Below are 18029 nucleotides of genomic sequence, written 5' to 3'. Positions count from 1 at the left end.
AATAGAAATAAGAGTGATAACTAAAGAGAGTTAGAAATGAAGAGAGCTGTTTAAAGGAAGAGTATTGTCACTGGGTATCAAATATGGCTAAATTTTTGAATGAAATATGACTGCTAACCCAAAATAAAATGAAGTATTTAAGAAATTTCAAATTCATAAATATTTAAAAATGTGCACAAATATAAATGATATAACACTAAGTAAAAGCATGTGTTTAAGTGGAGAAATGTTGGCTATGAAGATAAAAAACAACTTACAATATATTGATGTTTGTACAAAATTATTTAATATCCATTTATTAGATCTAAAAACAAGCTACTTAGGAAGAATATTTCTTTGATAACATTTATGTACATAAAAATGGACTCTTTGGTTTATAATTCCATCCTTTTCATTTTAAATATTCTAGAACCAAACTAAGTATTAAAATAAACTTTTTTAAAGCAATATCACACATGGTTAATGTGAAACAATGATTCTACTTTATATTCCTCAGCCGTAGTCACATTGAGTCATATTTGTCTTTCGTGACAAATATCTTTGGAATAATAGGTGAATAACTGGATAAATTTGAGTAAAGTTAAAGTTGAATGTAGCCAGAGTTCAACTTCTTCCTTGCTTACTGGATCCCACTAGATGTCATCTTAATTAAACAAGATATTTGTTTCCCTAAAAGTAGACCGCCAACATATACCCATTACTCAATATGCCATGTTAGAAATATGGCTAATCCCAATCATGATAGAGAGACAGTAGCGTGTTCAGGATACAGGCACTTAAACTATTCTGAAGGTATCTGCCAAGAACTGCTTTGAATCCACACCTGTTTTCTTGAGTTTCTGCTTACAAACTAATGTACTATGTAGAGAGTAAAACCACCTTACCAACATTTACTATGAAAGTACATCTACGTACCATTATCTTCGCACCAATATTAATATGGGGAGAAAAAGAAAGTATTTTGCTTGACAGGGTTACATACATGAAGTTTGGAAGTGTCTGTTGAGAACTTAAACTCTGAGCAAATTATTTGAAGTATTATGTGTTTGCTCAGCCTTCACCCTTAGGAATTTCTCAGCCACAGAAACTTTGGAAAGTTACTACACATAGATTCTGACATACAGATGTTTCTGGAGGGAAAAATAAATAAATAAAAGGAAAATAAAGACAAATGGCAGAGGAGAATAAATCTGTACAAAAGCGGAAGCTACAGGTTACGGGGAGATGAAACAAAGCCTTCTGCACTTCTCAATGCCACGAGGGAGAGGAAGAATTCAGGAACTATTTACAAGCTGTCTGTTTCCAGAAATGGTGGTGGTTGCCGCACAAAAAGGCAACAGGCTTTTGCTTGTAATTAAAAGGGATGAAAACCAGTCTATGTAATTTCAGTTTCAAAGTTATCTTGCTCTACATTTTTGGACTTCCAATTTCAGAGCTGCCTAAGACAATTAGCCCATTTTCCCCATAGGCCTGAAAAATGTCCCATCTAACAACGAATGGGTAATATTAAAGTCAGTATGGTTTGGGTAATTGTGCGTTCTGTCTTTGGTAAGTGGGTAAAGGACAATGGTCCAGAATTACAAAAATGAATTTTTCCAAGAGCAAAATGAAAAATCTTTTTCATTCACTCGACTCCAATTCTAATGCTTTTTAATAATTTGATACTAACATCTAAAGATTATACAATTTCCAGAACTCTAAAAACAAACCCACTAACAATTAGATTGTTTCACTGCAACTGAAATCAGATTACAAGCAAATGCACATTCCAACAATTATTTTTAATTGCAAAACTTTTGTAGATCAATTGGCTACTATGCCTATGAAAAATAAACTTTTCTCACTTTTATTTGCATGTTATTACCTTATTAGAAAGTCTGCAAATTTTCCAATCGATTACATGCAGCTTTCCAAAACAATAAAATCCCATGTTGCAGTAGTTGGGAATTCCCTAGGTTATAATGGGAGTCATGAAACCTGCTTTTATGAATAATGTTACACTGAGTTTATATTCTGGATTTGTGTTTACAAAATGCTGTAAATGGGTTATGTTACCGCAGTATTTCCGATATATTCCTGCAATGTATAGACACAGAGCAAAAGAGAGAGACACCATTCAGAAAAGTTGCCTCAATCATAATGGAGTAGAAGCCGGCAATGTATGGTGTGGTATAGTATTAAAAATACAGGCGTTTGCATTCAAACCCAATTCTGTGTTCAAACCCAGTTCTACCCATACAGAGCCATGTGACTCTTGGAAAGTTATGTAACTTCACAAAGGATTAGTTTTCTCATTTGCAAAAAGGAACTATTTACCTCACAGTGCTATTGTGAATACTTCACAAGATAATATATTTAACATTGAGTTCCAATCCCTGCCTAGCTTCCTAAAGGACTACTTTGCCTAGCACAGACACAAGTTCAACTTGTAGTTCCCTTTCCCTTTTCATTGTCACAGGTCAACCAGCCCAAGCTCAAAATGGTGGTCTGCCAATTAAAACTGGCTTGCTAAGTTACAATCAGAAATTAATTTCAATTTCATTATTTTGAGCCCTATATGTCCCGTTGTCTGGTGGAATTCAACTAAAGCTTTCTTGGCTGCTTACCATTGAGTCAGAAAATATAAACATTCTCTCATTTAATTCTCAACATTTTGGGCGAGGCAGATATTGAACACATTTGGGAGATAACAGGATATGAGAAAATGTCACAGGCACTTTTAGTACCATGACTTACAAGTTATCTGACATGGAGCATTACTTCTCTGAGTCTCAAAGTCTCATTTATCACCTCAGTCATCATCCACAAATAATGAGATCAAGAGTGGCCCTAAAATAATTGTTGTGGGAACTATAGGTTCTAGCTCAAGACCTGGTTCATACAAGTGCTCACTAAATGTCAGATTTTCTTTTTCCCTACTGTCATGTTTTCTCTTGTCATGTTCTCATTGTGGTTTTTAAATACTGTGGAAAGCTATCTTAATGAGTGATACTTCTATGCCCCTTGTTTTAATGATATTATCTGACTGAATCTTGAATTTTTAAAACATACTGCCCCACATGACCACTTAGAAGGTGTTGATACATTTAAAGTGTTACAGAAATATCTCACACGTCTCAAATGATACATTGTTTCTTGAATTTTGTCCTTTGTGGATGAAGTGAAGTCAAGTTAAAGTCTCTTTAATGGATGTGAGGCTTTAATTTCAGTATTCTAAGAAAGGCAAAGGGTTTCATATGATCTAAATGATCGATGATGATCCAGTTAAGATAGGGAAAGATTTAAAACTTTCAACCAGGTTCTCTGGTCATGAAAGAATTAGCCCAGATTCCACTTCTTATGTCTATCACGGTACTTTCGTGAAAACACTATGCGCTCCCACTATTATTTGGCACAGCGTAAAAAAGAGCACGGACTTTTGCAAGCAAAACACCTAAGCACTGTCATAATGATCTAAGATAAAATTTTTGCAAAAGTTTACATTTCTCAATGTTTTTTTCTCTTAGGGGAGAGGTATAATTCAGGTTTCCCAAATATCTGCTACTTGCTCTAAGTTTGAAGGAAGGAATGACTATAAAATTTCAGCATCTGACTGGTGAGTGCAGCGTGGGCTCCTCTGGTCCAGAGTGGAAAGCAGCACAATCTGGATGGTTTTCACAAAATGAGGAAAAGAAATTCCTACCGTGTACCACATGAGGTTGATGATATTTTGCAAAGACCTCAGTCAAAATGAAAGATATGCTGAGCTACAGAGTTCAAATTGTACGGTTGTATATGCTCCACAGGGAAATTAAGAAAATACAGCAAGTTGTCCTGTAGAGTTTAAAGGTAATTAAAACCCAAAAAGGCTTTGTCCTATTCTTCTCATAATTTGGAGATAAGAAAACCCATAAAGATATATTATAAAGGGCCACTGATAGTATTAGGATCCTTTTTTAAAAGGGAAGACTTTGGACCAAATGCTTCAAATCCATACACCATCTCTCCACTAAAGTTTCTATTTGAGACTTAAGAAGATCTTCAGTCTGCAGAAAACAATTTAATTACATTCTATTTACCATTACCATTTAAAAGTTGTGTGTATAGAGACATTCCATCTACACTGTAATTAAGCACAACTAACTCTATCACACAGAAGAACTTTACCGTATATTAGTATACTGGTAAACATACACATCATGCCCCAAACTCTCTCCCTACAGAAATCTATTGGCACATTACAAAAACTGCCCCCAAAGTTCTTTGGACAAATGTTTATAGCTGTAGTCATTTGTGTTTTAAAAACTATTTGAAATTACAGTATTTCATTTATTTTTGTGTATAAAGTTTCCAAACTTCTGCATAAATCCTCGGAACTTATTTTCATTTGGCTGGTATGAGTGATACACACCAGGGTTGTAATTAAGCATTGGGCTGGGCCTGCCATAACTCTTGCCCACAGTTGTGGATTTTATTTCTGGGCGGTGGACACCAGTATTTGGTATGTTGCTTGCTGGCTGAATAGAGCTTTCAATCTTATAAAATGGCTCAAAACGACTGTAAATGCGCCTGTCGGTTGAATGAGATCTTAGAAGCTCATTGGGCTTTGGCCTTGGAGAAGCAGCTGGTTTTCTTTCAGGAGCAAGAGCTGTATTAATCTCCTTCGAATCTCGATATTGGATCTGTTCAGTGTTAAATCTCGGGGCGGAGGCATCTCCTGCTCTTTCCAAGAACTTGTTTTCAACTGGACCCGGAGCAGGTATGAGTTTGCTACCTTCATCTGATGGAGAACTTATCCCCTGAGATGAGTTAATGGTTACATCTTCCTTACTCTTGTGAACACTGCCTTGAGAGTTTGATGAGGAAGAACGCTTTCTTCTCGGAGATGAATCAAATTTTGGTTCTGATTTTTTTGGTTTCTGATTCTCTTCAGCCTCAGAAACTAAAGTGTCAGAACTACTACACATTCTGTAGAAGGCAGGTGCTTTATTTTTGGAGAGATTTTCTCTCTTCTCTGGGGTAAGACTAAGTAATGACCTTAACTTCTGAGATCCCTTTTTCAAAAAACTCGGAGAGCCCTTAACTTCCTTCTTTGAAGTGAGTTCTTTGCTAGGTTCATCTTTATTCATATCAAGCAAAGCAGCGACAGAAATTGATTTGGTCGTGGGGCCGCTGGGAGGCTGTCTCTTAATGACCTCCCTGTCCTCTTCTGTGCTCTGGGTCACGTTGTGCATGCTTTTAGAACTTTTCAGCAAATCTTCTTTGGGTTTTTCTGGTTGTCTAACTCGATTTCTGGTAAGCGTGCTATATACGTAATGCTTACTATGTCCATGATCTAAGTTGGCTTTTGAGTGGTCGAAGAATGGGAAACTGCGCCGTTTGAGCACATTTTCATTTTGTTGATTCTTTAGATTTTCTGTCTGCTTATTTACACACAAGGATGTATACAAATAGTTGTTGGCCTCCGTGTGGCCATTTGTAGCTTGATTTAAGACTGGGGAGTGGTTTTCAGGAACCTGCAAAGTGTGCATTTGTGGTGCCTCTGACTGCAGTGGGAGCTTGGGGCTTGATTCTGGCACGGGTTTGTCTGTCCCGTGCTGTCCGCTCGTGGGGGTATCCGGGACCTCCTTAGGTGTGTCACTTCCCTGGGAACCGATGACAGTTGAATTTGAGGAGCCAGTCGTGCAACTGTTCACCTCCTGCTGTTCAGGTAATGTTGGTTTAAACACAAAAGAGGAACGAAGCCGAGAATGAGTATAATGGGCACTGGCTTTCAAGTTTTCAGAACTATCATAGCCCTCAAACCGGTCACCTAGAGCTGACCCGTTTGAATCAGGTGCAGCTTCTGAGTGATCATTTAAATAGGATTCAATTCTCCAGTTACGCAAGAAGGACTTTGTGGTATGTTCAAGAGTTGGCATTCGTTGTTGCAAAAAGCGAATATGATTATCTGTCCCGTTAAAAGACCTCCGTACGTTTGAGTTCCTCTCTGCAAGATTTGTTGTTTTTCTCTGGGTGAGCCGATCCGCAAAACTCTGGGCAGGTGTGTTCTGGCGGCTCACGTAGCCTCCTCGAGCTGAGGAAGCCACACTGAGACTGTCCGACGGCTTTTTCCAGTTACCTGGCGGATTAACGTTTCGATTCAGAGCCCTGTTAAGAAGCAGGTATGGTGCTGTTTCCGGCTGTTCTCCAGCATAACTATGCCTCTTCCAATTTTCATTTATCTGACTGGATTGATACTGACGGACTGTATTTGGACCATTAAAGTTTGGAATAAAATGAGGCTTGTATCCATGATTTCTTATGCTATATTTGTCATGTTCATTGAGAGTATATATCCCTCTGTTTTTGAAGTAACCGGACTCTAGTTTATGAATCTTGTCTTGTCTGCCAAAAAGGTTTCTTTGGCTGGAAACAGAAGCTAATGAAGAAAGTGAACGCTGGTAGGTGCCATTCTCCCAGAGTGCTTTGCCATGCTTCACCCTGGCTGATTCTTCCTGAGCAAATGAACTGGGGACACAGGATCTGGCATACAGAGTTCTAAATTCTTCATCAAAGGACTCAACAAGTTGTCCTGTGATTATCTGAACCATGCTGAGGTGAGCTTTTTCAAATGACCACATGTAGCTGAAAAAGAATCAAAATTGGGAAATTTAAATTTTTCTGTTAGATTAATGACAATATATAACTCTACTAAGAAAAAAATGTGTCGTTTAACATTGACAAGAGAATTTATGTTCATTTCCCCTGCCTACCATAATTTAGAACATCTTCAGTCATTAAATGATTGCAGTACCTGCCTTATCTCCCCTACTACCATATTTGTATCTTAAATAACAAAGCAACTCAAGTCCTGGCTTTGAATCCACCCCTAATTTCTTACATTACTTTCTAGAAGTCCAAAGAAAAGCCTGCTGTGCATTTTGCATCTCTGCCTACTAAGATTCTATGGTGTAAAAATGTTATATTTCATATAAAGCATCTTGGCAGAGGGCAAACAGGCCAGTATCAGTGGAAAAGTTGAGAGATCTGGCTTTTACTGAGCTATCTACGCACATGAGCTTGGGCCTCAGTTTCCAAAATGCTAGCGTAAGCCTACATTCCTTAGAGTTCTAGCATGTTATAATACAAGATAGGTTTTTGCTAATACATACATTTTATCTCTGTGGCTTACTCAGGAAGTGTACTTTGGAATGCCAGCGCTTGTGCACAGAGAGCGGATTTGTGGGCTGCAGTCTCAGTCCATAAAAGACACTTAACTACTTACTTTATGCACACAGTGAACAGAGAACTGGTAAATTTAGCCTCAAAAGCCACGCCAGTCAAAATGACAATTAAGATCTTTTAATATAAAATACAATTTCTAGGAAATTAAAGTTTGTAACTACTTTATAGTACTATGTGGGACTTCTGCAGTTTAGAGGTGACAGTTGGAATGTCATATAAATTTTAAATCTGATTTGTAAACATTTAGATAATGTAACATACAGAGTCACTGAGCCGAAAAAGGAATTGCTAATATGCTATATATTAGATACTGTACATAACATAATAGGGGTTAATAAAGGAAAAAAGGAAACAGAGGAGCTTGTTTTTAAAGAGGGGATACAGTAACAAAGGCATATGAATACTAAAAGAATATACAGAGTATGAATTTAAAATACACAAACAACACTGCCCATCTGATATACTGAATTTTATCTAGTATGCTTACTGGATGCATATATGAGAAGAATAACTCACTAGGTGCTCTTTTTGTACAGATGTGTGGGCCACCAGGCTGACTTAAAATAAATGATACAAAGTGAATCACTAAAGGAATTTTCAACCCCACTGAAGATACAAATAAAAAATCTGTGAGAAGGAGCAAGTAGAGGAATGAATAGTCAGCTATAACATATGAGGAAATCTCCAGAGACAAGTGGAAGTTTAGCTATATTTGGACAGAGATTAGACAACCCAGAAGTTCAAACACAGAAGGTGTGGAACAGGTTGTGTGGGAGGAGAGACATAGGGGAATAAGAAGGAAAGAATGGCCATGTTTTGGTTGAACACAGAAAACAAATTACATTTAGCTGAAGTAAAAAAAGTTATATAAGAGACTGATGAACGGGTGGGGAAAATCTTAAAAGTAAAGCAGAAAGTTTGACTGTATAGGATTTTTTCCCCCCAAATTCGGACAAATTATCATAAAAAGATGTTTGAGGAGTGATCTTTTTTCCAGTAGGTATTTATAATACAGATTTGAAAGATGAGGGACTGAATCTACTGTGATGACTAAAATAACTGAAGTAAGGTGATAAGAGCCCAAACCAGAGTGGAAATTGGAATAAAGACTAAAAATATTGAGCCAGTAACAAGAAGAGAGAACCAGAATGCCGGCACGTCATAAAGGACATGTATAGGTTATGAAATAAAAATAGCCTCCAGGTGTTGAGCTCAGGAAACTGAGAAGATAATGGTACTGGTGAATATGTTGCAACTGGAGAAGTTTCCCTACTTTGGTAAATCAAAAAATGATATTGTGGTATTACTTCAGCTAAAAGGAAGGCATTACACTGTATATATTCAGTGTAGAGATTATTCTCTGGAAACACTGAACAGCCTCAAATGAAAGAGTTAGTTTACTGACATCCAGGCAACTTTCAATAAAACTGTCAAGATTCCAGCCAATCGTTCTCATGTAAACTCAGCTGTTGACAAACATTACCCACGCAATTTCCAATAAACTTAGAGTCCCTCATTCTTTAACATCAATACACAGCAAAAGATCAGCAGACATTTGAAGAATGTTTAGAAGATGGTTTATAAAGCTTAAAAGTTTAGATGCAAAACAGAGACCAAAACAAGCAGGAAACTGGCACCTGGAGGAAACAGAAATTGCATGGATAAGAATATGTATAAAAACAGAGCTACAAAAAACTACAATTAATATCCCCAAAGAAACAGAGAAAATGATGCATCTATAAAACACAAACAGGATGCTTTGAAAATGGTCCAAGCAGGAGATATTAAAAATATTTGATAGCAAAATTTTAAAAGAAAGTTGTAATAGATATGTTAGAATAAACAACCGAGAAAATTCCTCAGGCAGTACCCACCCCAAAACAGAAAATCAGAGGGGGAAAAATACAATGGGAGCAGAAATCTAGTTAATAAGAATTCCAGAGAGAAAGAGAGAGAGAATAGAGACAACCAAGGAAAAGAGATGATCAAAGAATAAGTAAGAAAATGTCCCAGAATTGGAGGATAGGACTATTTTGGATTGCCTAGAACAATAAATTTAAAAAAAGCCTAGACCTAGAAGCATAATAAATTTGAGAACAGCAGGGGATAGAGAGAAACCTTAGACGTTTCCAGAAAAAAAAAAAAAAAAAAAAAAAAAGTTACACAAGAAGAATGGGAATAACAATTGTTTGAGACTTCTCAACAGTAACTTCGATTGCCAGGCAGTGTCTTTCAAATTTGGAGGAAAAATGATTTGGCTTAGAGTTCCATCCCCAGTTAATCCATCAATCACTTAAAATTACGAATTTCTGGACTTTTTTTTTTTTTTAAGATTTTATTTATTTATTTGACAGACAGAGATCACAAGTAGCCAGAGAAGCAGGCAGAGAGAGGGGCGGAAGCAGGCTCCCTTCTGAGCAGAGAGCCTGATGCGGGGCTTGATCCCAGTACTCTGGGATCATGACCTGAGCCGAAGGCAGAGGTTTTAACCCACTGAGCTACCCAGGTGTCCCGAATTTCTGGACTTTAAAAAAGTTCCATCCTGATGGAAATTGTTCTTGAGCAAACATGAGAGAAAAACAATTATTTGGAAACAAAAAAAGATGTAAAAATGGGATTAACATGGGGTTTAAGAAACTGTGGCTCAAACTACCCAGGAATATGGGATATCACAGGACCCCAGCAGCACTCCAGGTTAAAGACCTGTTAAGCCAGATGGGACATGACAGATTGTTGGTAGTAATTTAGCATTTGGAAAAGTTGTTCATGTGCTAAAAAATCTGTAGAATCAACTGGAAAAAAAAATAGTAATAAACAGAAAAAAAAGACAGCAAATAAAACCAAAATCCAAATGGTCATTATTAACTTTGTTATAAGAAAGGAAGCATACCACAAATGACTCCAAGGCTCATCAATGACCAATTCTGACACAATTTAAGAAATGTAAACAGAGACTTCTCACTTAAGAAACAATTGTGATAAAACTGTACTGGGTGAATGGCAACCAGGAGGGCAAGTGGATTGGGGTGAATAGCAAATGTAACCCTTCAATTACTATACTATAGAATGAAGAGATAATATCTAAAAGTGATAAACTGAGTATTCACAGTATAATCATGTTATGTAAGAGAATGTAATAACCATCAGAAGAACCAGCTGAAAGAAGTAAATACTGCATCTGGAGATCAGGATCCAGGAGTGGATACAGATGGAGAACAAAAACTGGCCTGTATTGCATGCATATCCTTCCTTCCTCCTCCTTCCCCCGCTCCTTTTCTAGTAGGCTCCATGCAAGGCAGGGCTTGAACTCATGCAGCTCCACTACAGTGCTTGAATTTACAACCCCAAGATCAAGGCCTGAGCTGAGATCAAGAGTCAGAAGCTTAACCGAGTGAGACACCCAGGTGCCCCTGTATTCTTATCCCTTGGTAATATTTGCTATTTTTAAAAATGTCCAGGGGCACCTGGGTGGCTCAGTCGGTTAAAGCCTCTGCCTTCCGCTCAGGTCATGATCCCAGGGTCCTGGGATCGAGCCCCTCATTGGGCTCTCTGCTCAGCGGGCAGCCTGCTTCCCTCTCTCTCTCTCTGCCTGCCTCTCTGCCTATTTGTGATCTGTCTGTCAAATAAATAAATAAATAATTTTTTAAACGTGTACATATTTTTCTGGATAAAAAATAAAATTAACTTACTACTCCCACTCCCTCCAGACACACTGTCATATTCATGACATTGGGAAAATCTGGGAAAGCAAGCACAAAAGGGAAACTCTGACTTTCTGGTTGGAGGTTATCGAGAGTGAAATCCACAGAGAAAGTTGTGACAGTACACCAGTTGTATCATGGGTCTCTAAATGCGACAGTCTTTAAGTCTAATCAAAGATGGCACCTGGAAGCCAACAACTTCAGTGAAACGTGTCTTTTGAAAGTAGCTTTTATAGAGACCATAAGATTAAAAAAAAAAAAAGTTTATAAAATTCTCTCCCAGTCAAATTTGTGGACAATATTTACTGATAATATGTTTTAGATTTTATACAATTTCAAAGAGGGCATCCAATTCACAATTTGATTTGTACACATCAATAAAAAGTATATTTGTTTTATCTCATCACTGTTAGTATCATGATAGGACAAAGCATCTGTTGCATTCTGATAAAACTGTCACCACGATGAGTGAATTGTCACACAATGTATGACTAGGCGTTAGGCCTCTCTGGAAATGCTTGGAGTTTAGAATATGAAGACATTTTGAGACACCTGTGTGGCTCAGTCAGTTAAGCATCTGCCTTCGGCTCAGGCTATGACCCCAGGGTCCTGGGATCGAGTCCCACATCGGGCTCCCTGCTCCTCGGGGAGCCTGCTTCTCCCTCTGCCTGCTGCTCTCCCTGCTTGTGCGCTTTCTCTCTCTCTCTGACATATAAATAAACAATACCTTTAAAGAAATAGAATATGGAGACATTTTATGGCAAAGAATTTTGAGTTAAAGAAGGTGGCATTTTGATTTGGGCTGTGATGAAGACAATGGCAATACTGGAATTAGAGACAAAGGCTGTTTTTAACCAAAAATAAGTCAATTTTTAGCCAGTTTCCATGAAGACTGGTTCATAACTATTCCACCAGATCCTGTTACAATACTGTTACAGGAAAGGTCCATGATAATGCAGGGGTAGGGGGAAACAAGGGTTGGGATGGTCATTTTTTAAAAGAAGTATATTTAAAATTAACATGGAATAATAAGGAAAACAGAGTTGTTACGTAAGAGTTTTGGTTAATTTTTATCATCTGTGGTCCTAGGTATTCTATATATTCACTTCCCTAAATAGTAACTTAAATTCTGCCTTGGCTTATGATATACATAGAAAGATAACGAGTTTCTGTTGCTGTTGTTTGTTTTTCCCAACATCACTTTAAAGTAGTTTAGCCACAGTCATCTCAACAGACAGCTCCTATTAACGTCTAGCACTAGCAAAACAAAGTTAAGGTGAAATTATTGTTTCAGGTAATCTTAAAAGTCAATTTAAGTAATAAAAACAGAAAGCATTCATTAGGATGAAGTTAACTAATAAATACCATTCTGGAAGTCGAGTGAATGCCTAATTTTAATTAAAATTTCAATTAAAAACCCTGTAAAACCAAGTGGGTCTGACCAAATACATACATGCATAATGAGTCTTTAAAGGACTCATTAATTTCAAGCACTGGTTGTAATTTCTGCTCTTAACAAGTTTTCCTTTAGAACTCCAAAAGGCACTTTCAAAAAATGGTCCCTGAGCCTAAAGGGAAAGTTAGCAGATAGTAACAGCTAAAACACGCCTAAAATAATAGCTGACTTTAGGGGACATGCTGCACTGACTCTTTTAATTCTTACAAGGACACAAGGTAGGCTCTAGGATTATCATTAACTTTATAGAGGAATAAACTTGAGTGCAACCAGTTGAGTAACTTGCTCCTGGCCAATGAGTTCAACATGTTGTCTCCTTGCGGACATTCTAAGTTCCAAGAGAAGAGGCAAAAGTTTTCCCTCACTGTCCTGCTTACATCCACAGCTCTCCTGGCTCGTTTTCACAGTCTTTAGGAATGAGTCTGTGCTGCCTGATGACCCAGCAGTTCGCATGTGCTGGTTGGTATTTTTATCTGCCTGTTGATCTGACCTTATTGTGTAGCCCATTCAGGACCAATGCCTGGAATATATCAGAGAGTATTAGGGTAGCGCTTGAATTCTGGAGCCAGCAGAACTGTGACTGGGCTGTCCATCTGGGACTACTTCTGATCTTTGGCTGGAGAGTTTTCAGACAAGTCAGTTGGAACTTCAGTTTCATCATTTATAAATGTAGATGAGAACAAATGCCCTGTATCCAAAAAGTGGTAAGGACTGGGGATCACATATGTGGCAGAGCCAAGGTGGAACAGAGTAGGCATTCCACCAGCGGTCTCTTGAAAGAGGTCAGATAACAGTAACCCAAGTAAACCCTGTCCAGTGTCTACCATGGCATTTTTAATAGCCTGACTCTGAAATGCTTTTTTGGGTAGTACTATATATAGTGACTATATGATGATAACTATCAGATTCTTAATAATACTAAAATAAGAACAATCCAGAGATCAGGCTGCTCAAAGTGATAAAGTGCCTCTATTTATTTATTTTTTTTTTGAGATTTTATTTATTTATTTGACAGGGAGAGAGTGAGAGAGCACAAGCAGGGGGAGCAGCAGAGGGGGAGGGAGAAGCAGGCTCCCCACTGGGGGAGCCCGATTTGGGGCTTGATCCCAAGACCCTGGGATCATGACCTGAGTCAAGGGCACACATTTAACTGGCTGAGCCACCCAGGTGTTCCAGGGCTTCTATTTTTATGAACTGTTATTATTAAGCCCATACTATGACTGTTTTCATAAGGAGCAAAATCACTCCTAGAATTACAGAACTTTAGGGAACCTGAAATATAACTCAACACCCCACCCCTCATTTTGGGGATGGAGAACTTGGAGCCCAAGGAAGTTATATGACTTGCCCAATGTCTTAATGTTCTTTAGCGGCTCAACCAGAACTGAAACCGAAGCCTCCAAACTTCCATGCAAAGGTTCTTCTTTTTTTATCTCTAAGAAATAGCTAAACAGATTATGTTAAAATTTGAAACTAATACAAATTCTGTAAATGACTGATAATGCTGGAGGTAAACACAATGATCTTACCTGTAGGAACCATACATAACTTTCTGGCAGTCAATTAACAAAAATTTCTGTTCCAATTTTCCATGAAATTTTGCTCCTGTTTTGGAAAGATAATCTTGGCCTTTTACTGTCCGCACTCGAATATTCTAGAATTACATGTAAACAGAAAGTAAAATTATAACCAGAAAAGACATATTTTGAAAGTGAAATATATGTCAATATAAAATCTTAGTACCAAAAAAGTATACTTGAAATAATCTTTTAAATCAGCAACAACAAAGAAATGGTAAAAGCAAATTTTAAGACATCACCAAAAAAAAAAAAAGGCTCAAGAAAGTCACTTAAGTTATGTATTTTAACATAACATAAATAGGAGGCATTATTCTACATTTATACAGAAGGACTTCATAAGTCACCTAGGGTCCTATTGCAAGAGAGCCGTTCCAGGTTAACAGTAGCATGATTCCACAATAACTACAATTAAATTCCACGCTCCTTTTTAAGAAGTCAAATGTAACTGAAAACACTATGCCTAATGATTGTGATAAGCAACATCTGCTGAATGAAAGAATTACTCGAGTCAATGGTTTCAAGGTTATTCATGGAGAAACTAAAGCATTTATTATGACTGAGCAAAGTTAACTCAGAAGATTAAGCCCCATCAAGAAAAGCATCTTCTAAAACCATCATGAAGATGTGTGTTCTCAGTCACATTCCAAAAAAGTACAAAGGTACCCTTCTGTGATAAATCATTATACCACCTTAAATACATTTATGCATATATGTATATATATATTTATTTTGGGAGTGATATAGCTTAACTTGCCTTAAATTCAACTAAGATAAAAATGATACACAAAATACGTGAAGGAAAAACAAACAAATAAACATGGAATTCTTACCCTGAGTCGTTGAACTTGACAGCCCTGTTTTTCAGTCATATTTAGGAAATGATTAAAGTTGGACTCATCAAGCAGAATGTATATAGATATCCCTCGAGTTGATGCCTCCACTATTTCTTTGAAAATGTCCACATCTGTAAATATATCCATCACTAAAGCAATGACCTATAAGACAAAAATGTAAAACAATTTTAGATACTCAATAGGTAAAGGTTTAGAAATTGCTTGCTTTCAATAATAATTGAATACAATAGAAAATATTCAAATACATAATACTTATAAATGTATACACAATGTGTGTGTGTTTCCTAAAGTAGAAGATGCAAAAGTACACTGAAAATAAACAAGTGACTACATACAGATTTGCAGAACTAGGTAATTTTATATTGGTTTTAAGTCAAAGGAAATCTGCATTTCAGTAGGTTTGCTGAGCAAAGGACAAACCCAAATCAGAATAGGGTAATGGGAGGGGACAGGTAGATGGAAGGTGGAAACCAGTGTCAAAATTTTTTGTGGGAAATATTTCTGGGGAAAAGCAAACTCTCTGAAACTAGCTGTTAATAATAAATGTTTTGGGATACTGGGAAAGAGAAATAATTCTTTTTTTTTTAGATTTTTATTTATTTATTTGACAGACAGAGATCACAAGTAGGCAGAGAGGCAGGCAGAGAGAGAAGGAGGGGAAGCAGGCTCCCCACTGAGCAGAGAGCCCAATGTGGGGCTCCAGCCCAGGACCCTGGGATCATGACCTGAGCAGAAGGCAAGGGCTTTAACCGACTGAGCCACCAAGCCACCCCAAGAGAAATAAATCTTAAAGAAATAGAAATATAGGTAGGAAGCAGCCAAAGCTGATAAAGGGCATAGGACTTAAAAGACCAGAAAATTAAATATATATGCCTAAAATAAGCTTAGCAGACAAAATAAGCAGAATAAGCAAAAAGGCAGTACGATTAAGAAGATAAACACAGGTCCATATACACTATGGAGTATTATGCCTCCATCAGAAAGGATGAATACCCAACTTTTGTAGCAACATGGACGGGACTGGAAGAGATTATGCTGAGTGAAATAACTCAAGCAGAGAGAGTCAATTATCATATGGTTTCACTTATTTGTGGAGCATAAGGAATAACATGGAGGACATAGGGAGATGGAGAGGAGAAGGGAGTTGAGGGAAATTGGAAGGGGAGACAAACCATGAGAAACTACGGACTCTGAAAAACAATCTGAGGGTTTTGAAGGGGCGGGGGGGGTGGTGAGAGGTTGGGGGAGCCATGTGGTGGGTATTAAGGAGGGCACGTATTGCATGGAGCACTGGTGTGGTGCAAAAACAATGAATACTGTTATGCTGAAAAGAAATTAAAAAAAAAAAAAAGAAGATAAACACAGAAATTTTCTAAAGAACAGACCCCTAAAATGGAGAGAGTGCAAGTTAACTATCGTCAACAGAACCATTATTGACTCTGAGAAGCAGTGGAGGGAAATAATGCTGAAAAAAGGGCAAAATGACTCAACTGTCCATCTACTATTTGTTGGAGAAGAACACAAAATCCCTGTCCTTGGTGAAGATTACATATTAGGCCAGGGAAGAAACCATAAGCAATAAATATAAATAGATAAATTCGGTAATAAGTTATAAGGTGTTTTTTTGTTTTTTGTTTTTTTTAGATTTATTTATTTATTTTAGAAAGAAAGAGAGGGACAGAGAAGGAGTGCCTGTGTGCATGCATGAGTTGGGGAAGGGCATGGGGAGAGGGATAAAGGGATTCCTTACTAAGCCCTGATGCAGGGCTAGCTGGATGCTTAACCGACTGAGCCACCAAGCACCTCTGTAAAATGAGAAGCTTACCGGGGAAAAAATATAAAAGAATAAGGGGATTATAACCCCCCCCAAATTGAGAAGGTAGGGTTTGGGACTTTCTAGATAGGTCTCTTTGAGAAAGCACCCTTTGAGCAAAGACATAAAAAGGAATGGAGTTAGTCATCAACATGATTATCCTGACAAATTGTGTTCCAGGCAGGGGATACCAGCAGTGCAAAGGCCCACCATCAGGAGTTCGCCCGGCATATTCAAGAAACAGTAAGGAGACAGCAGAAATGACATGAAATCACAAGGCCTTGAAGGTATTATAAAGCCTTCAGCCTTCTATCCTGAATACAATTATAAACTATGAGAAGCTTTTCAGTTGAGGCAACAATATGATATGATTTATGCTTGAAAAGGATTTGTTCTGGTTACTGTGCTGATTCTAAGGGTGGAAACCAGGGTGGAAACAGGCACGCCAGTTAGAACTACTGGAGCAATTTAAGTGAGGGGTGATGGCTGCTGGTCCTAGTCGCCATCAATGATGAAGACAAATGGCCAAATGTCAGATACTTTCGAGCCAAAGGATTTCTGAATGGATTGAACACAGGATGTGAAAGGAAAAGGGGGGAAAGAGAATGACTCTAAAATTCTTAGCCTCATCAATGTGAAGGACCAAGTTGTCATCAACTAAGATCGGGAAGAATGCAGCTACGTTAAATTTTAGGTAGAAGATTAAAAAGGCTAGTTAAGTTTGAGGGGCCAGGTGGAATGCTAAGTAGAGAAGTCTAGGCCAGACATGCCAACTGGGTGTCAGTTGTGCGGAGATGACAATTAAATCCAAGTCACGGAGGGAGACTGGATAAAGAAAAGGAGACCAAGGACTGTGCCCTGGGACAAGAGAAGGTACCAGTAAAGGAGACTATAGTTTTAGTGGAGTGATAAGCACAAAAGCCTTACTGTAAGATGTTTAAGAGGCAATGGGGAAGACAAATACTGGAAATAGCAGGTATAGGCAACTCTTCTTGAGTAAACTGGCTATAAGAAGAAGCAGTGACATGAAGAGGTAGCCGTGGGGAAAGCTGGGTCAAGCAGGGTTTTACTTTTTTGCTGTTTTAGGGTGAGGGAAATAATGGCATGTCTGCACGCTAATGGAATGAGTGAAACTGGATGATGTGGGAGATGGTGGGAGGTGGGTGGGGAAGGAAAGAATTTCTGGAGCAACGTCTTTGAGTAGGCAATAAAAGAGCAAATCAAGTGTAAAAATAAAGTTATGAGAGCACAGAGAATAAAGACCAGTAAAAGATCACCTATAATATCAAGACAGAAGGCCCAGTGTGTGGTAGTGGTGCTGGGCACGTTCTCTTTGAATGCTTCAATGTTTTCCATGAACCGGGAAGCAAGGGTTTCAACTGAGAAGACCCTAGATCATGGAAGATGTGTTAGATGATG

General features: G+C 37.9%; 1 protein-coding gene across 1 annotated transcript in view; it reads right to left on the bottom strand.

Annotated features, from left to right (window-relative positions):
• Positions 1-271: 271 nt before the first annotated feature.
• The window catches only part of FAM83B (family with sequence similarity 83 member B), a 79971-nt gene continuing 62213 nt past the window's right edge, over positions 272-18029 (bottom strand). Inside the window, exons 3-5 of the mRNA XM_080806395.1 lie at positions 14774-14938; positions 13893-14017; positions 272-6606 (exon numbers count right to left, since the gene is read on the bottom strand). Of these exons, the coding sequence (XP_080662521.1) occupies positions 4305-6606; positions 13893-14017; positions 14774-14938 (2592 nt within the window). The 3' untranslated portion in view covers positions 272-4304. The remainder of the gene's footprint in view (positions 6607-13892; positions 14018-14773; positions 14939-18029) is intronic.

Source organism: Martes martes, assembly GCF_963455335.1.
Source record: "Martes martes genome assembly, chromosome: 6".
Lineage (NCBI taxonomy): Eukaryota > Metazoa > Chordata > Mammalia > Carnivora > Mustelidae > Martes > Martes martes.
The sequence above is the reverse complement of the archived record's forward strand: the minus strand, read 5'-3'. Positions and strand labels throughout refer to the sequence as shown.